Source organism: Microtus oregoni, unplaced genomic scaffold (genome assembly GCF_018167655.1).
Source record: "Microtus oregoni isolate MIOR12 unplaced genomic scaffold, Mior012 000016F_ref0000370, whole genome shotgun sequence".
Lineage (NCBI taxonomy): Eukaryota > Metazoa > Chordata > Mammalia > Rodentia > Cricetidae > Microtus > Microtus oregoni.
In genome coordinates, this window is record NW_024543075.1 from 35,439,356 (window position 1) to 35,462,921 (window position 23,566).

General features: G+C 40.9%; 1 protein-coding gene across 1 annotated transcript; it reads left to right on the plus strand.

The window, feature by feature from the left end:
* The first annotated feature begins 779 nt into the window (after positions 1-779).
* Positions 780-22,935, plus strand: Tmem41b (transmembrane protein 41B). Its single transcript, XM_041666611.1, has 7 exons — positions 780-1,119; positions 9,809-9,926; positions 12,339-12,467; positions 13,756-13,849; positions 14,725-14,829; positions 17,017-17,155; positions 20,149-22,935. Exons 1-7 carry the CDS (start codon positions 999-1,001, stop codon positions 20,316-20,318), a joined length of 876 nt encoding a protein of 291 aa, XP_041522545.1. The 5' UTR covers positions 780-998; the 3' UTR covers positions 20,319-22,935.
* Positions 22,936-23,566: the final 631 nt, after the last annotated feature.

Sequence of the window (23,566 nt, forward strand, 5' to 3'; positions counted from 1 at the left end):
TGAGCCATCTCTCCAGCCCCCCAGTTTTACTTTCGATACCTGTTTTTAAAGACGCTAACGAGGGGGAAACCAGTTAATGTGATGGGGGATGCTCAGTAGCAGATGTGTACTTTGCCTGCCCAAGGTCTCGGGTTAAATCTGCAGCAAAACCAAAACCCTAAAATTTAAAAGCGGGGAATCTAATATACTTACCAGTGAGAAGCTGGATAGCTGTCCTGAGGGGCAGGAGTAGAAAAACTGTCAAGAAGATTGTCTGGGTTTAGAAAATGCCAAATACAATGAGCTAGGGTGTATTTGCTTGTGACAAGAGGGTGGACGGCGGGAAAGCTTGTTTTGAACCAGAAAAGCTAGACTCTGATCTCATTTCTGTCGCTCTGTGACCTTCATAAACCTATGAAACCTTGTCTCTGAATCTGGGTTTTCACGTCTCATGTTTTAAATTTTCCACGATCTTCAGACTAGGCATGCAGCTTCCATGGCGCTTGTGACCCACTTGCAGAGGAACCTTCGGAATCTTAAATCCGGAAGCGCCAACTAAACGCGTGCCGGCACTTCCGTCGGCGGGAACAAAGAGTCAGAAGTCCCCCCCCCCCCCCCCCAGGCCTCACTTCCGCGTGACGAAAGCAGCGCAGAGACGTCGACCCGCAGACTGCAGACCCGTGACTCGGCACTCGACTGCTCATGCGCCTCGCTGCGTGAGGTTGGTAGGCGTGGCCCCGAAGGAGGCGGGGCCCGCCCTGACACGTCTCGCGGTCACTGGGCCTGCGGGAGCGCGCGAGGCTCGTGGGCGGGGCTGGCCGGGGCTGGGCGGGCCGTCAGCCGAGCTCGCTCCGAGGCTCGGCCCAGCGTCTCCCTGCCGAGGTCGTCTCGGGTGAGGGGGTCGCGCCGGAAGTGGCTGTGCGGCGCGCCTCAGTGTTGGTAGGAAGCTGCGGGAGTAGTTTAGTCATTCAAGGGGGCGCGGCAGCATTGGGTGTTCTTCCTAGCCCCCTGCCACAGCCATGGCGAAAGGCCGTGTCGCCGAGAGGACGCAGACGGGGGCGCGGCACTCGACCCCAGTGGGGGACCGGGCAACGGGGACGCGCGGTTCCGCCACGCCAGGCAGCGGAGAGCACCTGAAGGGTGAGTGGACCTGCGGGCCGGACCTGAGGCTACCCCAAAGGCCGGAGGGGCGAGCAGATCTCAGGGAAAGACCGACCTTTCAGCTCCCAAGGACTGCAGCAGGAGAGTAGTGTACTTTGACTGGGGGACCTGTGTCAAGCTGTACTTTCTCAATAGACTCCAGTTAAAAGAAGCAGTGACGCTGACTTGTTGAAGCTCAGAGAGACAATGAGGTTGGTTACCCTGGCTACCTTCCAGGCAGGTGTTAAAGAGACTTGAGGCTTTTTTGCATTGTTTTCCAGGTGAACAAACTGAGGGATATGCAGGTACATGACTTGTGCAGAGTCACCGAGACAAGCTAAGGTAGTGATTAGAGCAAGGACTGGACCTTCCAGGTGCCACTTGAAAGTCTTAGATCCCATGCTTCTGTTTACTGTTCTTTGTAACTTTTTTTTTTTTTTTTTTTTTTTAGTTTTTCGAGACAGTGTTTCTCTGTAGCTTTGGAGCCTGTCCTGGCACTAGCTCTTGTAGACCAGGCTGGCCTAGAACTCACAGGGATCCGCCTGCCTCCGCCTCCCGAGTGATGGGATTAAAGGCGTGCGCCACCACCGCCCGGCTTGTTCTTTGTGACTTTGATTTTTGTTGATGTTTTTGGTTTTTTGAGACTGGCTTTATCTGTGTAGCCCTGGCTGTACTGAAACTTTCTCTGTAGACCAGGTTGGGGTCGAACACAGATACCTACCTGCTTCTTCCTGGCGTGCACTGGGACTAAAGGTGTGCGCCTTCTCCGCCCAGCCCCAGACCCTGCCTTTAAAAACTAACAAACAAATATTATCCAAGCTGGGCGGTTGGTGACACACACCTTTAATCCCAACACTTGGAAGAAGGAAGCAAGCGGATCTCTGTGAGTTTGAGGCCAGCCTGGTCTACAAAGTGAGTTCCAGGACAGCCAGAGCTGTTACACAGAGAAACCCTATCTCAAAAATGGAAAAAAAGACAGGGTCTGACTATGTAGGTCAGGAACTCACAGAAATCCACTAGCCTCAGCTCAAGGAGTATGCCATGTCACCACGCAGAGCTGGATTTATTAATTTTGAAAAACTCAGTAGCTAAATTATTAAACAAGAATAGTAATAATAGGATCTGGTAAAAGTTACTAAGGAAACTCATTCAGAAGCTTTTTTTCCTACGATACTCACCATCTTGAAATGTCTTGGAAGCCGGGCGATGGTGGCGCACGCCTTTAGTCCCAGCACTCGGGAGTCAGAGGCAGGCGGATCTCTGTGAGTTCGAGACCAGCCTGGTCTACAAGACCTAGTTCCACGACAGGCTCCAAAGCCACAGAGAAACCCTGTCTCGAAAAACTAAAAAAAAAAAAAAAAAAGAAAAAAGAAAAGAAAAAAAAAAGAAATGTCCTGGAGCTTTAAATATTGTAAACGTAGAAAGTAAATGCTTTGATTTTTGTCCTGGCATGAAATTATTCGGTGCTTCTCAGCAACTGAAATTATTACATTCTTTTTTGTTGTTGTTTTTGTAGGTTTTTTTTTTTTTGATACAGTGTTTCTCTGTGTAACTTTGTAGCCTGCCCTGATACTCACTCTATAGATCAGGCTGGCCTTGAACTCAGAGAGCCACCTGCCTCTGCCTCCAGAGTGCTGGGATTAAAGCATTCTTTTAAGTGCTTTTGAAGCGCAAACGCCTGGAGTGATCCTTTAAGATGTTTGCAGCAAATTTACTGCTGTCTTCACCACCACTAATGGCCAAAATGGTGGTCTTGTGAGACTGTGTAGTGGGAGGGCTGGAAAGATGGTTCAGTGGTTAAGCACACTGGCTGCTCTTACAGAGGACCCTGGTTCCATTCAGGGCACCCACATGTCAGCTCATCACCATCTGTAACTCCAGTTCCAGGGTATCTAGAACCATCCTCTGGGTAACATGCATCCCCTGCCCCCCCACACAAATAAATATTAAAAAATATATTTTAAATATGCTCTCAGCTGATTTTAAATGTATATTGTAGTCGAATAGGTTTATGTATTTGCATATAGAGTGGAACTAAATAATTTTGTATAAATAAAAGAACTCTTAGGGGGCTGGAGAGATGGCTCAGTGGTTAAGAGCATTGCCTGCTCTACCAAAGGTCCTGAGTTCAATTCCCGGCAACCACATGGTGGCTCACAACCATCTGTAAAGAGGTCTGGTGCCCTCTTCTGGCCTTCAGCCATACACACAAGACAGAATATTGTACACATAATAAATAAATAAATGAAATTAAAAAAAAAAAAAGAACTCTTAGGGACAGATGATTGCTAAAGCCTAAGTCTCCTCTTGGTTTTTGAGACAGGATTTCTCTGTGTAACAGTCCTGGATGTCCTGGAACTTGCTTTGCTTTGTAGACTAGGCTGGACTCGAACTCATTAAGATCTATCCGTCTCCCAAATTCTGTGATTAAAGGAGGCGTGCGCCACCACTGCCCAGCCCTAGATCTGCTTTAAGTGAAGGGAACACTGTTTTGAAGATTCAGCTGTGGAGAGAGAATAATCCAAGCTCTAGGTAATTGTAATTTGGCTTGAGATAGTTAGCCTTCAGTTTTGTGGGTTTGTTTTGTTGCTGTTGTTTGTTTTGGAGTTACTAAATAATAATAATGTCTCAAAACTTCCAGAATTCTTTTTGTGGTGTTTTCTTTTATTAAATGACTTGCACACTATACATACATAAGCCAAAGGGCAGAGATTTTTCTTTTTTCCCCTCTGCCGTTTTCTAATGTTAGGAATTTTTTTTTGGGGGGGGGACTTTTTCGAGGCAGGGTTTCTTTGTAGCTTTTTGGTTCCTGTCCTGGCACTAGCTCTTGTAGACCAGGCTGGCCTCGAACTCACAGAGATCCGCCTGCCTCTGCCTCCCGAATGCTGGGATTAAAGGCGTGGGTCACCACTGCCTGGCCTAGGAATTCTTTTTGTAGCAGAGAGTCTATGGTCCTTTCACATGATAGGATTTAGTTTACTTAGTATTCTGCTGCAGTGGTGCCATTAGTAACTAGTTAGCAACCAATTTCCTAGGATTGGAAAAACAACTTTTATTGATTGTAGATAGCAACTTGCCATTCAAAGAAAAAAGGCAAAGAAGTAAAGATTCTAATAACCTTTGATTGAAAACTACTTAGTGATAGAATCTTCTTACAAATTCTGTAATACTTCAGTGTTTGGTTTTTGTTTTGTTTCGTTTGTATCCCAAGCTGCCCTGGAGATCCTACCTAAAAATGGGCCACTATATACCAGGGATGACACTTTTTTGTCTGTATAGACCAAGCCTGTACCAGGCTGGGTTCCATCTTTTGGCAGTCCTGTCTCTGTCTTCCCACTACTGGGAGTGCAGACAGGTGTCACCATCACTGACCTTCTCTATGAGTGAGGTTTTTGTTTTGTTTTTTCTTTCTTCCCTTTTTTTCTTATTTTGGCGTGTGTGTGTGTGTGTGTGTGTGTGTGTGTGTGTTATATATGCATGTCTGTGGGTGCCTACACTTGGGAGATGGATATAGGATACAGGAAAGGAGTTCAAGGTTGCCTTTAATTACATCTTTGAGTTGGAGGTCAGCCTGGTCTATATGAAACCATATAGCAAAACAAAAATATAGAAGTACAATATGATTAATATTTTTTTTTTGAGCCTTCATTCATGTGTTTTTACTTACTGAGAGGGATTCTCACAGTTGACTTAACTGGAACTCACTGTGTAGACCAGGCTGGTCTCAAACTTACAGAGATCCATCAGCTTCTGCCTCCTTAGTGCTGAGGCTGTATTGAAGATGTTGGTGAATGGAAACAATTCACAGAGCAGGGTCTAGAAGAAAGTCTGTTAACATTTAACAAAAAGATAATGATAAGACTAGGGAAGGTGATCTTGTGAACAGACTTGGGATAGAATGGGAGGGTTCACTAAAGTAAGAGGCAGAGTCCTTGGGTACAGGGACAGTGTTGTGACAGGATTCCTGTCTGTCAGTAACCCAGATTGAAGCAGGGAAAGTATATGGACTAGTAGGTTGAAAAAGCATGACCATGACTCTTTCTCAAGAAGTACCTTTGACCTGGGAGAAAGCTAGATAGGCAGAGAGTTGGATAAGAGTATGATGATATTAGATTACAGTATTAACGAGCATAATGGTAGTATTGGAGAAGATCTAGAAGCCAATACATTTCAAGTGCAGGCATGGTGGCTGCCAGAGTCAAAGCACCCCCCATTTAACATGGTTGTACAAAGAAGCAGTAGTAGTATGTGTGGTACAGATTCAGATGAAAACTATATTTATAATTGAATTATGCTCAGAAGTATAAATGGATTGTATTCTAGCCTTTAGGTTTACTAGGATTATGCAGAAGCACTATTGGACCATAATTATCAACACTGTTTATGACGTGTAAAAATAGAGCCTCAGAATTGAATGTCACTCAAGTGTTTGTGCACCTCTTGTTTTCTTTTCTGGTAAGCATAATGCTAATATGGGTGGAGGAGACTCAGTTTCAGACAGTAAAGAGAATAGGTGTCAAGTTAAACCTGAGAAGTTACCTCACTATCAGCTGGATGGTGGTGGCACACGCCTTTTTTTTTTTTTTTTTTTTTTTTGGATTTTTCGAGACAGGGTTTCTCCTGTCTGGAACTAGCTCTTGTATGGCGCACACCTTTAATCCCAGCACTAGGGAGGCACAGGAGGGGGATCTCTGAGTTTGAGGCCAACCTGGTTTACACGAGCTAGTTCCCGGACAGGCTCGAAAGCTACAGAGAAACCCTGTCTCAAAAAAAAAAAGAAAGAAAGAAAGAAAAAGAAAAAAGAAAAAATTCCTGTTAGTGCTCTGTAGCCCAGTTAGCCGTTTCTGAAACATGTCCCAGTTGTCCCCTACTGTAGGACTGGTGAATTCTTAGTGCAGAGAAAAAAAATTTAGTTTTCCAGATAATATAAGTTTTAACTTCAAAGCTGAGCCACAGGGCAGTATGTTTTAGAAAAAAAAAGTTTTGAGCCGGGCGGTGGTGGCGCACGCCTTTAATCCCAGCACTTGGGAGGCAGAGGCAGGCGGATCTCTGTGAGTTCGAGACCAGCCTGGTCTACAAGAGCTAGTTCCAGGACAGGCTCCAAAACCACAGAGAAACCCTGACTCGAAAAAACCAAAAAAAAAAAAAAAAAAGAAAAATAGAAAAAAAAAGTTTTGACTTTAAAAAACTGTTGGCCGGGCTGGAGAGATGGCTCAGTGGTTAAGAGCATTGCCTGCTCTTCCAAAGGTCCTGAGTTCAATTCCCAGCAACCACATGGTGGCTCACAACCATCTGTAATGAGGTCTGGTGCCCTCTTCTGGCCTGCAGACATACACGCAAAACAGAATATGTATACATAATAAATAAATAAAAAAAAATAAAAAATAAAAAAAAATAAACTGTTGGCCTTAAAATGTATTTAGGAGCATACAGTACAGGTTAGAAGGTTTTTTTAAACCCCTATTTTAATCTTCAACTAAAAATTGCCTTTATCATGTCCACCTAGTAATCTGCCGTTCCTATGAAGTCTTTAAGCCCTTTGATTTCATATTCATTTTCTTTTTCCTTTGGTTTTTTGAGACAGGGTTTCTCTGTAGCTTTGGAGCCTGTCCTGGAACTAGCTCTTGTAGACCAGGCTGGTCTCGAATTCACAGAGATCCTCCTGCCTCTGCCTCCCGAGTGCTGGGATTAAAGGCATGCACCACCAACGCCCGGCTGATTTCGTATTCTTTATGATGGTTTTGCCTGCTTCTTGGAAGCAGAGATTGAACATAGTAGGTGCCGAGCATACAGAGAAGTATGCTTTCAGTCTGTGACTTATGTAGAATTGCCAGGAGTGGGGAGAAGATCTGCTGTTTGTTCTTAGAAATCATAGTGAAAACTAATCTAAAGTTAATGTTAAATCATGTTACTATTGCTGGGCAGTGGTGATGCATGCCTTTAATCCCAGCACTCAGGAGGCAGAAGCAGACAGATCTGAGTTTGAGGCCAGCCTAGTCTACAGACCAAGTTCCGGGACAGCCAGCGCTACACAGAGAAAAAAAACCTGTCTCAAAAAACAAATTGGGGCTGGAGAGATGACTCAGCGGTTAAAAGCATTGCCTGCTCTTCCAAAGGTCCTGAGTTCAATTCCCAACAACCACATGGTAGCTCACAACCATCTGTAATGAGGTCTGGTGCCCTCTTCTGGTCTGCAGGCATACACACAGACATAATATTGTATGCTTAATAAATAAATATTTTAAAAATTCTTTAAAACAAACAGATTATATTGCTATTAAACACTTTGAATTCATAGACTTTCTTCTCAATGTAATAAGCTAAAACTTTGGACTGGGACAAGTTAATTCTAGATGGTAGGTTAAAAAGTTTTACTTATTTATTTGAGGGTAGATGTGGCATGTGGGCTGGGACAAGTTAACTCTAGATGGTAGGTTAAAAGGTTTTTTACATTGATTGATTGATTGATTGATTTGAGAGTAGATGGGCATGTGCGTATGTGCCAGAACACAGTATTCCAGGGCATGCATGTGGAGATCGAAGGACAGTTTGCAGGAATCTGATCTACCTTTGCTTTTTTGTGGATGTCAGGGATGGAATTCAGGTCACCTGTCAGGTTTGGTGGCAAGTGTCTTCACCTGCTGAGTCATCTCCTTAGCCCTTCAGGTAGATTTAAAAGACAACAGGCATGATAAAAACTGCTTGCGTACTACTTAAATGAATAGCGTGTCTTTGCTTTGATGACAGCCCATTAAAACTGTTTCTCTGAACTCAGTATTTATGTGTTCTTCTTATTAATCTTTTGTTTTGTTTTGAGACAGGATTTCGGGGCTTTTCTATGTAGCCCTGGCCATCCTAGTACTTGCCTCTGTAGACCAGGCAGGCCTCAAACAGAAATTCACCTGCCTCTGCCCCAAATGCTGGGATTAAAGGCAGGCGTGGGCTACCAAGCCAGGCCCTCTTATTTATCTTCTAAGACTACTTTTTTTTTATGTGATGTAACATGAAGGGGGCGTGCTTGTTGGAGGTTTCTGTCCTGCCTTCTGCCCCCAGCTGTTTAGCCCCAAAGAAAATCACACAGAGATCTCCATAAGTTATAAAACTGATTGGCCCATTAGCTCAGGCTACATATTAGCTCTTGTAGCTTATATTAACCCATTGTTCTTATCTATGCTAGCCGCTTGGTTCAGTACCTTTCTCAGCAGGGCAGCTCACATCTTGCTTCTTGCATCATTTCTACTTCTGGTTTGGTTTTCCTGCCTATACTTCCTGCCTGGCCAATCAGCATTTATTTAAAACATGATTGACAGAATACAGACAATTCTCCCACACCAATGTGACAAGAAAACCAAAACAAATTGTTTGAGTGTGTGTGTGTGTGGTTTTCTTTGAGGTGGTTTCCTTATGTAGCCCAGGTTTATCTCCAGTTCCCTATTTTCCTGCCTCAGTTTCCTAATTGCTGGGATTACTTAAGTGTATGCTGCCTGCCATATCTTACCTAGTCTTTTGTCCTAGGAACGAAAGTTAACTTTTTTTTAAAGATTTATTTATTTATTATGTGTACAGCATTCCTTCCATGTATGCCCGCAGGCCAGAAGGGGGCGCCGGGTCTCATTATAGATGGCTGTGAGCCACCATGTGGTTGCTGGGAATTGAACTCAGGACCTCTGGAAGAGCAGTCAGTGCTCTTAATCACTGAGCCATTTCTCCAGCCCCCAAAAGTTACGTTTTTGATTAAGTTGTTTTAATACATACTGATGTTTTTGTAGCTTGTTTTGTGTGTTGTGTGTATGGTGTAAGCATGTGAGTGGGTGGATATGATCACTTAGGCTCATACAGATAGAGCCCAGAACACAAAGGTGCCTTCCTTTATTGTTCTGTGCATTACTTAGTGAATATGAAGCTCCCTCTTTGGACTAGGCTGGCTGAATCTGGGGATCAAACTCAGTTCTCATGTTTGCATATATGCACTCTTACTTGGCCATTTCCCCATCTCCATAACAACTGTTTTGTTTTTAAAGGTTAGTTTTATGTATGAATGTTGGCTGCATGTATGTATATGCCCCACTTGCTGGCACCTGTGGAAACTAGAAGAGGGAGGGCATCAGATTCCCTGGAACTGGAGTTTTGGATGGTTGTGAGTTACTATGTGAGTGCTGAGAACTGAATGAACTTTTCAGAACAGCAGCTGCTTCACCAGTCTCTGCTGCCCCATAGCTATCAATCCTTGAGCAGAAATCTTGTTATCTATCCCAGGCTAGCCTCAGACCTTCAGATCTTGAGAGTTGGGTTTACATGTTTGAACCGTCATGCCAAAAGTAATTTATGTATGTGTGTGTGGTATGCACATGTTTGTGTGGGTGTGTGCACATGTAGAGGCCAGAGGTCAATGTCAGGTATCTTCCTCAGTCTTTTGTTTGTTTGTTTTCTGTTTTAGATGGGACCTTACTATGTATCTCTGGCTGTCCTACACTACGTGCACAAAGTTGGCTTTAAATTTAAAGAATCTAGCCTGCGTCTGCCCCTTGGATGTTGGAAGATGGCCAATAAGTGGTTCTTATAGCAGTTGAATTAATTGGTTTAATGTCATAGTTTTAGGCAAAAGTATGAATGGCCTTTGGGAGAAAGGGTTTGAGGAAGTTATTAGCTTGAAATACGGTTTATTTTAATTACACTTTTTCTCTTTCAGACAAACCTTGTGCAGAAGCTGGCTCAGCAAGAGTGTCACTCCTTATACTGGTGTCCATTTTCTCATGTGCAGCTTTTCTCATGTATTTGGTATATAAAAATTTTCCTCAGCTTAGTGAGTAAGTATACAAAAGAGACTAAAAATGTCTATGTATTTTAGAGGTGAAGTAAAAATTTTTTTTTTTTTTTTTTTTATTAGTTTTTCAAGACAGGGTTTCTCTGTGGTTTTGGAGCCTGTCCTGGAACTAGCTCTGTAGACCAGGCTGGTCTCGAACTCACAGAGATCCGCCTGCCTCTGCCTCCCGAGTGCTGGGATTAAAGGCGTGCGCCACCACCGCCCGGCGAGGTGAAGTAAATTAAAAACTACACATTTCCTTTAGCAACAGAACTATTTAAGGTGCTTGTGTATCAGCTCTCAGGATTATAGAATCCAGGAGTACCTTCCTCCCGTTTTGTTTTGGTTTAAACTCCCTGTTTTCACAAAGAATGACCTTGAATTTCTAGTTCCGCCGCCTCCACCTCCCTATGCCACCATACCAGATTTTCATCCAGGTTTTCTGTATCTTAAGTAAGCAGTCTACCAACTGAAATATGCCCCCCCCGCCCCTCTCCTCTCCTCTCCTCTCCTCTCCTCTCCTCTTTTCTCCTCTCCTCTCCCTTCCATGAAACAAAATTAGAATTTATTAAGAAAAGGATGGGACAGGTGTGGTGGCACAAACCCATAATCCCAGCAAGCACTCTAAGGACAGAGGTTAGTCTCTAAGACTAACAGAGGTCCTCTTGTTTCTGCCTCCTGAAATGAATTTGATTTTAGATCCTTTCTGGCTTTTTATAGAGGAATAGGAAATAAAGAGCTGATTTAAAGTAATTTTTGCGTCCAATCTGTGTACTAACATACTTACAGAAAATAATGTAGTTCGGTGCCTTTTCTAGTCTGCTCTTTTCTGTGTATTTGTGTATACATGTGTACACACTGCTCTAGAATCTTTCTAGTTTTAAATTTCATCAGCTCGAAGCCGTTTTAGTTAGGTATTTTTATAGTACTTAAGAAAGGTAGCATGCAGTTAGGTGTGGTGGTATAAATCTGTAGTCCCAGCAAGTTAGCTACTCAGTCTGAAGCTGGAGGGAGCATCAGTTGATCCAAAAGCCCTAGATTAGCTTAACATAAAAATATGAGAAAAATAAGAAAGTATCATTCTGTCATTATCCTGCAATGGAAATGAATGAACATAAAAGTACATTAAATTCAAAGGTAACTCTAATTTTATTATTTATTTAATGATTGTTCTTTTGAGTTAGGGTCTCACTATGTAGCCTTGCCTGTCCTGGAACTCACTAAGTAGACCAGGGTGACCTTAAACTCACAGAGATCCACCTGCCTCAGCCTCTGGAGAGCTGGGATTAAAGGTGTGCACCATCACCTTCTAGTTTATTTAACTCTTTTTCTGAGACAGTTTTACTATGTAATCCTGCTGCCCTGGAATTGTGTTGACCCTAGCTAGATTCTTACTTTGCCTCCCTCTGCCTCCTAGTGCTGGGATTAAAGGCATGTACTACTACATCCTTCTTACCCCATTTGGAGACAGTGTCTTCTAATGAAAACCAAACTGTCTTCCAACTCCTGCCTCAGCCTACCCACTAATTGAGGTTATCTTGTAGCTGGTGTTATGGTCATGTTTCACCTCCCCTCACTTTTTCCTTTTCCTTGCTATTAATTTTGTTTTCTATCTGCCGCCTTGTTAAGGTTTGAATGATTTCTTATAAAAATTTCAACTGGGCATTTGAGGTCATCCTGGTCAATGTAGGAAATGGTAGGCCAACTAAGTCTACATGATGAAGCCCTGGCTCAGAAGAGGTGGAAGGGTAACTTTCCACCCTTTTCTTTTTGGTGGTTTGAGACAGGGTTTTTCTGTATAGTTCTGTCTGCCCTGGAACTTTTCTGTAGATCAGGCTAGCTTAAAACTTACAGTGATTTGCCTGCCTCTCCATGAGTGCTGGGATTAAAGGCATGCACCATCACTGCCCTGCAAGTATGTTTTTATTTATTTTTATTTTTTTTTAATTATTATTATTTTTTAATATTTACTTATTATGTATACAATATTCTCTGTGTATGCCTGAAGGCCAGAAGAGGGCACCAGACCTCATTACAGATGGTTGTGAGCCACCATGTGGTTGCTGGGAATTGAACTCAGGACCTTTGGAAGAGTAGGCAATGCTCTTAACCGCTGAGCCATCTCTCCAGCCCTGCAAGTATGTTTTTAATATGTTAATATCCATGGCTCATTTCTTAATATTAAAATTAAAGCCAATAGTGAAAGAAATGTTTTTAATCTTTGGTTTGTATCATTTTGAATTTTAATTTGTATGTGTGTATGTTTATAGATTATTATATCTAAAAAATGTGAATTTGTCCTTATTACAGATCAATTGCATTGCATCATTTTGGTTTAAAACTCCATGTTTTAAATTTGGCTTTGATTTTTATCATGGAATTATGGTTTTTAAATTTTTTACATTGTTTTCTTTAGAGAAGAAAGAGTGAATATAAAGGTCCCAAGAGATATGGATGACGCCAAGGCTCTGGGAAAGGTCCTCTCCAAGTACAAGGATACCTTTTACGTACAAGTATTGGTCGCTTACTTTGCTACATATATTTTGTATCCTTTTACTTGAAAAATGTTTTCTAATTTGCTCCAGATGAGGTTCTAAAGGTCTCCTGTTTAAGTAATGACTGTTTTCCTTTTAAAATGTTAATTCAAGGGCCAGTGAGATGGCATAGCAGGTAAAGGCGCTTGCCAAGCGTATCCTGGATTTGATTCCTACGACAACAGGGTAGGAGAGAACCTGCTCCTGAGAGTTGTCCTCTGACCTCCATACATCCCACTGAGGTCAAAAAACACACACAAATAATTTAATTTAATATTCAAAAATGTGTTTGCTACCATGCTTAGCTATTCATTTTATTTTATTTTTTTGGATATAATTTTTAAAGTTTCTTATTTTAATCCTAGTGTTCATTCATTTAACCAGTTTTTTTGTTTGTTTTTTGTTTTCTGAGACAAGGTTTCTCTGTAGCTTTGGTGCCTGTCCTGGAACTAGCTCTTGTAGACCAGGCTGGCCTCGAACTCACAGAGGTCCACCTGCCTCTGCCTCCCAAGTGCTGGGATTAAAGGCATGCGTCACCACCGCCTGGCTTAACCAGTTTTTTTTTTTTTAAAGCAATACGTCTATACTAAGTATATATTTTATGTTTGAATATTGAGTATTAAAAAGCAACATTACTAAGCAGCTGAAAGAATGAGAGAATGATAGGTAGAGACACAGCATAGTTGTTAATACAGCCAGTCTGCATTAGCATGTATTAGCATGCCTTTAATCCTAGCACTAGGCAGCAGATGCAGGTGGATCTCTTGAGTTTGAGTCTAACCTGGTCTACAAAGAAAGTTCCAGGTCAGCCAGGGGCTACAAAATGAGATTGTCTCAAAAACAGCAAAACAAAAACCCTAAAATAAAAGCATCACAGAAGACTTTGGCTGCTGTCTGATTTGTTTCTTCCCAATGTCTACTGGGTGTTTGTTCTGGAGTTCCTCTTAGCATACTCTTACCAACATTGCATTTATTTGCTTGCTGAAGTTGAGTATTATTAGTCAGTGGTAGCTTGCTTAGAGCTGGAGGCATCCATTGTCCTTTACTACAAGTCCCCAAACCAATATCCAGAATCTCCAAAGTATGCACCTTGTTTTAGTGTGAATATGATACTACAGGTAGAAAAATCCACCTGAACTGCTGGGGCAGATTTCATTCCAACACAAAGTAATAAGACTACATAAGATTACTTTGGGGTTATTGACATAATTTCTGTATTGTAATTTTCCTCAGATGTTGAGTTTGTCTTGTGAAAATTCCACTTCTTGATGTTTTGATCCTTAACTTAGAAGTTAACAGTCTGCAAACATTTGCTATTCCAGGCTCCATTTTCCTCAGCATACTCTCGGGGTTCCTTTACCCATTCCCACTAGCCTTATTCCTTGTTTGCTTGGTAAGTATGGGCAATGAATTGGGGTGAGGGTGATAATGGCATTCTAGCCACACCAGTGTGTCTCATTCATCAATTTTCAAGGAGTTGTTGTTAGTTAACTTGTTAATTAACAGGAATGTGGTTCCTATTAAGTCTCTCATGAGGAACTTTTAAGAGTTTTTTGTTTTTTTTTGTTTTTTGCCAGGCAGTGGTGGCGCACGCCTTTAATCCCAGCATTCGGGAGGCAGAGGCAGATGGATCTCTGAGTTCAAGACCAGCCCGGTCTACAGCTAGTTCCAGGACAGGCTCCAAAACTACAGAGAAACCCTGTCTCAGAAAACCAACAACAACAAAAAAAAGATTTTGGTTTTCTTAGACTGGGATACTATAGACTTGCTTTTAATTATATAGCCTTTCGTTCCTATTGTTTTTTGCAGTTCATATGGAGGTGTCTTTATGCATAGGTATAGGGGAGGATGGGAAGGGCTACTTATTCTTTTGTTTTTTGAGACAGGGTTTCTGTGAGTAACAGCCCTGCTATCCTGGGATTTGCTTTGCAGACTAGGCTGGCCTCAGACTCACAGGGATCTGCCTGCTTCTGCCTCCTGAATGGAATGCTGTGCCACCACACCAGCTAAGGCTCCTTATTCTTAAACTAAACAGTAATTACTGGATATGGTCACAAAGTTTCATTGCAAGTACCAATTTGTTTTATCTGATCTTGTTTTTAGAGTTTGAGAAAGGACTAGATCAAATGGGTTCTTCTTTTCTCTAAATAAGAGATGTTATTTAGACTGTTCTGCCTGGCCCTGAGAGAGGTCAACTAAGTAAATACATCTGCAGGAATGAGATGGGAGGATACAGAGTGCATTTTGTTTGTTTGTTTTGTTTTCCAGTGTTCTGGACTTGGTGCCTCCTTCTGCTACATGCTCTCCTATTTAGTTGGAAGACCTGTTGTATACAAATACCTAACAGAGAAGGCAATAAAATGGTCGCAGCAGGTAGGCATGTATTTTTGGTTTTGTTTCTTTTTGATTTTTTTGGTTTTGTCATCATGTGATAAGAAATTTTTAAAACATATTTTTGTTCTTTGAGAATTTCATACAGTGTATTTTGATTATATTCACACATGCCTAATTTCTCATGTAGCCCTGGAGGGCCTAGATCTCAGTTTGTAGACCAGGCTAGCCTCAGATTCACCTTTAATATATGCTCTCCTCTGCTTCTAGAGTCCAGGGATTAAAGACTTCGTACAAGAAGTTTATTATAAAGCATGTTATGGTTAACTTAAGTTGTTGACTTGGGAAGAGAGACTCAATGAGGAATTGTCTAGACTGGATTGGCCTGCGGGCTTTTGTTAGTTGAGTTATTTGAGATGGGAAGACCACCCTGTTAGTGGTCAGCACCATTTCAGTGGCTGAGTCCTGAACTGTATGAAAAGTAGAGCAAGCTAAGTAGTAGCTATGCATTAATTCATTGCTGTCTTCAACAGTGTATCTTGATTATATTCAACCCCAATCTGACTTTACTCTCCCCATTCCTTCAGTACTTACCCTACTATAATCTCTGTCTCCACCCCACCCCCCAACCTACTAAGTCTCATTAATGTTGCCTGCATGCTCATGAGATAGGCGCATCCACTGGAACGTAGTGACCCCTTCTTCTAGCAGCTACCAACTACCAGTAGTTAGTTTCTTAACTAGGGGTAGAACCTCGTAAGTCCCTTTTCATCCATGCTGGAATGTTTATTGTGCAATTAAACATTGCTTAATCTTGTGTAAGTAGCCATAGCTGCTGTAATTCATGAGTGAAGTGACCATGTTATTTCCGACATCATTTCAGTGTTCCTTCCCATCCTCCAGCTCTTAAATTCTTTCCTTTCCTTTCTGTGATGTTTCTTGAGACCCATTTAGGTCTGAGCACTCAGCAGCCACTTACTGTCAGCACTTTGCCCAGTTATGACTCTGCATTGCTGCCTACTGCAAAAAGAAGCTTTTCTGAAAGCAGCACTAATCTACAGATAGAAACATGAAGATTTGGAAGGCATCGACAGCATACACATTTTTAGCAAGACAGCAGTAGTGGGTTCCTTTCTAGCCATAGGCTTTGGTCAGATATACAGTGCCACAGTTTGAGTTCTTTGAGATACGACCTTGTTATATGGCATTTCATATGTGTGTACATTGTATTTTGTTCATCTCCACCCCCTATTTCTTTTTAATTCCCTCTAGATTCACTTCCCAACACATCCCCTCCCCAGTTCCCAGTTATGTGTCCGTCTTTTCTCTCTCTCTCTCTGTCTCTGTCTCTCTGTCTCTCTCTCTCCGTCCTTCCTTTTTTTTTTTTTTTTTTTGAGACAGGTTTTCTCTGTATAACAACCCTAGTTGTCCTGGAACTCACTTTGTAGACCAGGCTGGCCTTGAGCCCACAGAGATCCTACCTGCCTCTGCCTCCCAAGTGCTGTGTGATTAAAGGCGTGCTCTACCACCGGCAGGGCTAAGCAATTTTTCTTAATATATTGCGCTGAGTCCAGTTGATGCTGCTCATATATATGCCCATGGATGTGGAGAACCCTGGTTTATTTTTAAATTGTGGAACATAGCTTGAATCATAAGTAGGTAGGTCATTCCTATGAAAACGATTTGTATAGATTATATACATTTATGTATAATCTTACATATGAAATTAACTTAAAATTTATCTTTTGACAAGGATAATACTATGCTTGTCATGATTATGTTCTTCTCTTTAGTTGGTGTTGCTGAGGATCTAGACCCTCCCTCATTTAAAGCATAGCACTCTGCAACCCCTGACTTATGTGAATTTTTAAAAAATTAAACTGGAGGCTAGCATGAATGAGTTCCTAGGATCACCCATAATTGTAAAAACTAAAATAAGGGCTGGTAAGATGCCTCATTCTATAAGGTCATGGCCCAAAAGCCTAACAACTGAATTTGATCCCTGGAACCCATGTAAAGGTGAAAGGAATTTTTTTTTTTTAACTGTGCATGTCTGTGTTTTTCTGGGTATTTAACCCTGGGCTTTACACATGGTAGGCAGATGCTGTATACACATTGTTTCTGTTGGGAAAATTGAAATGTATCAGGGATGAGAATTTAAGGTATTTTATATTAGCAGTTTACTTTCAATGTTGGTCTTAACTTACACTGGTTCTTTTCTTACAACAGGTAGAGCGTCATAGAGAACATCTCATTAACTACATTATCTTTTTGAGAATCACACCATTTCTGCCTAATTGGTTTATTAATATAACATCTCCTGTGATAAATGTGCCATTGAAGGTGTTTTTTATTGGCACTTTTCTAGGTAAGACCTCTGGTTCACCTGTGACAGCTCATCGTGTGCATGTCCAGCTGGCCTAGATTGTCTGCTGTGTGCAAAATCACCAGTATCATATATAACTCAAACACAAACCTGGCCTAGAACAACAGCTTTTTCAATGTGTTGTAATGTGTTAACGTCTGTAAAGAATGATCACTTTCTATTATGTGTTATTTTAATAACCTGAGATTAAGCAGAACCCTCACCACCTCTTTTTTTGTATCCTTTTTTGTTTTGTTTTGGTGATATTAGGGCTCAAACCTGGGAACGTTTTATTTCCACCCCAACTCTGGCCCATTGGCCGTTTCTTCCTTTGCCAGCTGGAGTCAGCCACAAACTCTTCTGGCTGAGAACTCTTCTCATAAGCCTGGACTGCATGTTGAGCATCCCAGGCTCCAGGTGCCCTCTGGCCTTCCAAAGACAGCTTTTTCTTAGTACTTTCTCGGCTGCACAAACTTCACTGCGTCCCCAGCCTGAACTTTTCTTTTCTTTTCAGTTTTTTGGTTTTTTTGTTTTGTTTTGTTTTGTTTTTTTCGAGACAGGGTTTCTCTGTGGTTTTGGAGCCTGTCCTGGAACTAGCTCTTGTAGACCAGGCTGGCCTCAAACTCACAGAGATCCGCCTGCCTCTGCCTCCAGAGTGCTGGGATTAAAGACGTGGACCTCTACCACCTGAATTTTTTTTTAAACTCACTGTCTCTCTCAGTAGATAGAAACATTTAGTTTCTGTTTTTGAACTGTTTTTCAAATATAGAAATTAGATTTATTGCGGATATCACCAGAAGTCTAGGAAAAGTGAGATCAATAGACATCAAAAATTGATACCATATTTTGAAGTTAATAAGTGGACACAGCAATTTATTAGAGGAGTTGAGTGCTTGTCTAACTACCGTACACAAGGGCAAAACCTTAATTTTGAGAATTCCGCCTTTATTTAGAAAGACTGTTGCTTTTATTTGCAGTTTAAATTGCTTGGATTCTGCATGTGTGGATTTCATGTATTGAATATTTGCTAAAGTTGACTTACGAGTTCTGATTTTTTTTTTAAATTATGTGTCAGAGTGAGAAAATAGGCGTGTGAGTGTAGGTGCCTATGGAGATCAGAAGCATCAGATATCACTGGAGCTGGAGTTCTAGGTGTTTGTGAACCACCAACATAGGTGTTGGGAATTGACCTGTGACCTTCTGCAAGAGCAGCAAGCATTCTTAACCACTAAGCAATCTTTCCAGCATTTACTTCATATTATAAACTGCTGCGTCTACTTAGACTTTGAGTATCTTCCCTCCTTCTACTGTTTTTTTTTGTGTGTGTGTGTGTTTGATTTGGAGGTAGAGCTTGAACCCAGGACCTTTTGAATGCTTGGATGGCATTCTATCACTGAGTTACGTTTCTAACCCTTACCATTTTAATTTTAAAGTCTGTTCTATACACTATATTCAACCTAGTTTCTGTGGGGGTTTGGGGGGTACTGGCAGTATGTGAGCTTGAACCTAGGGCTTCATGCATGCTAGGCAAACATTGCCATTGAGTTAGCTTCCCAGCCCGCCCACCTTTTTTTCACTTTCTACTTTGAGACATCGCTTAGGCAAAGCTTGGTCTCTAAAGATTTTCCTGCCTCTCCTCCCTAGTAGTAGTTGGAATTACGGGACTCACTGACTTTAAAACATACTAAAGTTGTGAAGTTATTCTCTAGATGACATTGCTTTTTTTGTTTTCATTTGCCTTCTCAAGTTTCCTGGCTTGTAAAAATTTCATTAACCTGCGTCTGGAGAGATAACTCAGGAGTTAAGAGCACTGGCTGCTCTTCAAAGGTTCTGATCCTAAAGGTCAATTCCCAACATCCACATGGTGACTCATAACCATCTCTAATGAGATCCGATGCCCTCTTCTGTCCTACAGGCATTCATGAAGGCAGAACATTGTATGCATAATAAATAAATAAATCTTTTAAAAATGTTTTTCAGGCCGGGCAGTGGTGGCGCACGCCTTTAATCCCAGCACTCGGGAGGCAGAGGCAGGCGGATCTCTGTGAGTTCGAGACCAGCCTGGTCTACAAGAGCTAGTTCCAGGACAGGCTCCAAAACCACAGAGAAACCCTGTCTCGAAAAACCAAAAAAAAAAAAAAAAAAAAAAAGTTTTTCATAATCCTTAGGAGGTGATTGAAAAACTGAATTTCTTTTAGGGGTCTACACTTATGGAGCTTGAAGTTTTCTACCCACTGAGCCATCTCGCTAGCTCTTCTTGTACTTTGGAATATTAAACTCTCTATGAAAAGGCATACTTGTAAAATTGAGTAAACAGCTGGGAGAGATTTGATCTTGAGCATATAATAAAAGATTTTATTTTACTAGCACAGGGCCATGAGGACTGGGTGAGCCATCTAGGAACATCAAAAAAAGGAACACCTGAAATTATTTTTTTTTTTTAGAATTTTGCTTTATTGATATAAATTTTAATCCTGAATTAATTTTATTTCCATGTTATACTTGAGTCTGTGTCAGATAATTTTATCATTTCAAAATGTAATCCAATGATAATTTGATAATCTGCTTGTGTGTGCTGGGATTGATCCAGGGCCTCCTGTATGCTAAATACCTGCATTAACTTCTTAATCCTTTATTCACAATGCACATGGCTGTGTTCCTAAAAGACTATATGCACATAGAATTTTAACTTTTAAAGTATGATTTGGGGGTCTGGAGTGATGGCTCAGTGGTTAAGAGTACTTGTGCTTATAGGGAACCTAAGTTCAGTTCCCAGTACCTATATGGAGGCTTATACCGTCTTGTGTTATTCTTGTTCTAGGGATCTGATGCCACCTTCTGGCCTCTGTGGGCATGCCTGCACATAGTGCACTTACATACATGTGAACAAAACATGCATACATGTGAAAAATATGAAAAATGGTGGTTTTTACTTTTATTTGATTGCCATTGCCACTCACTCACTGTTTTTTGTTTTTTGTTTTTTTTTTTTTTAGGTGTTGCACCTCCCTCTTTTGTAGCAATTAAGGCAGGAACAACTCTATATCAGCTTACGACAGCAGGGGAAGCTGTTTCCTGGAACTCAGTATTTATTCTGATGATTTTGGCTCTTCTTTCTATTCTGCCAGCCATCTTCCAAAAAAAACTAAAACAGAAATTTGAGTAAAAATCGTGGGTTTTTGTTTACCACTACCACCACCAACGTCACTACCACCACCACCACCATCTCAGGAATAGCAGGTGTATTCATTTTATGTTTTGAAATCAGCTCTTCAGTAACTGAAAGAAGGGTTTGTAAAGTAAACTGTCCTACAAAGATTGTCAGACTATGAGAAGTGCTGTCATCAGATTTGTGGGTGTAACCTAAACATCACTGTTCCAAGAGTAGCTCTGAGATAGCATCCATGTGCCTTGTCTTGGGATTCTTATTTAAAATGATTCATTGAATTGAGTGGTTTTGTGTTTTGTTTTTTCTTTTCTTTTCTGTCTGACTAATAACTAAAGTAGTGAACTCGGGTACAGTGGCACATACATGTAATCCCAACTGCTGAGGATTGTCGTTTGAGACCAGCTTGAGCAATGCCACAGACCCTATATTAATGTAAAATAAGGAACAGTGAAATAAAAAAAAGTTTAGAGCAAAAACTGAATACTTGATGCAAATGGGAGGTTTTAAATTCTTTCAGACAGCACCTTACATAGACCAGAGAATGTAGCAAGGATAAGTATTTAAGTTTATAGAGGTTTATCATGAATTAGTTTGATAATTTAAACTGTTTTCATCCTTTTTACAGTATTCCACCATACATATATAAAATGAGACTTCTATGCCTGTATCATATTGGTGTCAATAATGTATATTCAGATAATGATATTTTGTTACAGCGTCTTTATTATCTCAAAAGGGTTCTGAAAGTAAGTACTCAAAACATAGAGTTTTTAGACATTAATTATTTTATAATGAAACATCTGGTAGAAGCATTAGTGTTTAAATCTAGTTTGTTTCAATAGCTGTAAATTTTGCCACATTAATATATTTGCTCATTAAAGAGTGTATTGTGTAATTGCTTTTCATGCATGATACATCCGTGCAATTGCTTGTTGCCTTTCCTCTGATGACTTCCTTTTGGGACAGCCCTTGATTAGTACAGTTTCCCAGCTGTAGAGCTTTTATTTTCTCACCTCATGAAGCGAAACAATTTCTACATGGTGATTATCATCTCTACCATTTCTTGGGAGAGACTCCTTTTGACTTCTTTGCTTACCAGGACAGAGTGATCTAAAGCACTCTAAGATCCAGTTGGTGTGTTCAACGATCACTTTAGCAGTGTGCAAACCCTTGTTTTTATTCGTAGTCCGATTATCGAAGTCCGTTTCTCCTGCATAACCTTTTTCTGTCACAGTATTAACATGTGGATATATTACAAATATAAGGAAAATAATTGATTGATAGTGTAGTCTTGTGTCCTTTTGTGTGAAATTGTTATGTCTAGCAAAGGTCTTGCTGAGTGATAAAGCTTTTGTTATTTTTACTAATGAATTAAACACATAGCTGTATAGGACAAAGTTTACTAATATTATTGTATAAATACCATTGAAGCTAGACATGGTAACATGCTTACAACCCCAAGACTTAAGAAGTAGAAGTTCAGAGTTAACCTTGACTGCCTAGTTTGAGGCCAACCTGGTCTACACATCATTCATATGTGTGTGTGTCTGTGTGTGTGTGTGTGTATTTTTATCAGGCCTTTAATGGGAAGACCCTGTTGCTTATTTTGGTTTGTATATGGTGCATAGTCTATGCTGAGAATATTCTCTTCATCCTCTAGCATATAAATTCTTTCCCTTTGCTATATTTTTCCCTACATACAACAGGAGCTGCCATCTTAGTTGGATATACTTTTTTCTCCCTAGAGAGAGTAACCATTGTTTTAACATTTCACCCTTGACTGTCAAGAAAGAATTTGGGAAGGCTGGTGAGGTTAGCTCAGCAGTCAAGAGCACTGACTGCTCTTCCAAAGGTCTTGAGTTCAATTCCCAGCAGCCACATGGTGGCTCAAACTATCTATAATGGGATCTCTTGCCCCCTTCAGGCTTGCAGGTGTATATGCGGACAGAGTACTCATGCATAAAAAATTTATAAATAAGTAAAAAAATTAAAGAAAAATTCTTGGGAGTGGAGAGATGGCTCGTAGGTTATGAACACTGGTTGCTCTTCCAGAGGTCCTGAGTTCAACCATCTTTGAGATTTGGTGCCCTCTTCTGGCTTTCAGGCAGAACACTACATCTTTAAGAGATTTCCTAGTGCCGGGCAATGGTGGCGCACGCCTTTAATCCCAGCACTCGGGAGGCAGAGGCAGGCGGATCTCTGTGAGTTCGAGACCAGCCTGGTATACAAGAACTAGTTCCAGGACAGGCTCCAAAGCTACAGAGAAACCCTGTCCCCCCCCCAAAAAAAAGAGAGAGATTTCCTAGTGATAACCATAAAAGAGCATACTATTGGAACAGAGAGACAAATAGGCTAACTAGGCAGTCCATATACTTGAAACTGTTTCCTTCTTAGTTTTTGGCTCTTTAATGGAGCTTTGTTACTTTGAGTATTACATATCTATGATGCTTAATAAATGTAAACTAAAGTGTAGATTACGCTGGAGAAACATTGTCATACTTTGGATTCATTTCATCAGAGTACATATATGTATATAATATATGTATATATATATATTTTTAACAAATAACATTTTTTGATTAAAAGAATTTTGATTTTTGTTTGTTTTTCAAAACAGGCTTCTCTATGTAACAGCCTTAGCTGTCCTGGAACTCACCCTGTAGACCAGGCTGGCCTCCAGCCAGATCCTCCTGCCTCTGCCTTCCAAGTGCTGGGATCAAAAACATACAGCACTACTGCCTGACTTTTTTTAAAAAAACTTGGGACTTGACCCAGGTCTTTGCACGGCAGGCAAGAATTCTATCACTGAGTTATATTTGTGCTTCCCTCAAAGATTCTAACATACATTTTACCATTCGGAACAAAGAACATAAGGGCTGGGATGTAGCTTACAAGTTGGTGCTTACCTCGTATATTTGACACTCTAAGGTTCAACATCGCCACCCCCTCCCTAGCTAGCACCTCATAAATCTGGCACAGTGGTGCAAACCTGTAACCTAGGCACTGTAAGTTCAGTAAAAGGATCAGAAGTTCTTTGGCTTCACATCAAATTCTAGGTTAATGAGTTAGCCTTTGTCTCAAAAAACAACAAAATATATGAATCTTAATATAAATCAAAATATAAGAATTTTAATATAATTCTTCATGAAGCCTTGAGAATAAGGACCAGGAGGCTAGACTGCTCTGGCTCTTGGTATCGGTGTCAGTATCTTGGTGGTGATGTACTATATTCTTTACAAGATGTT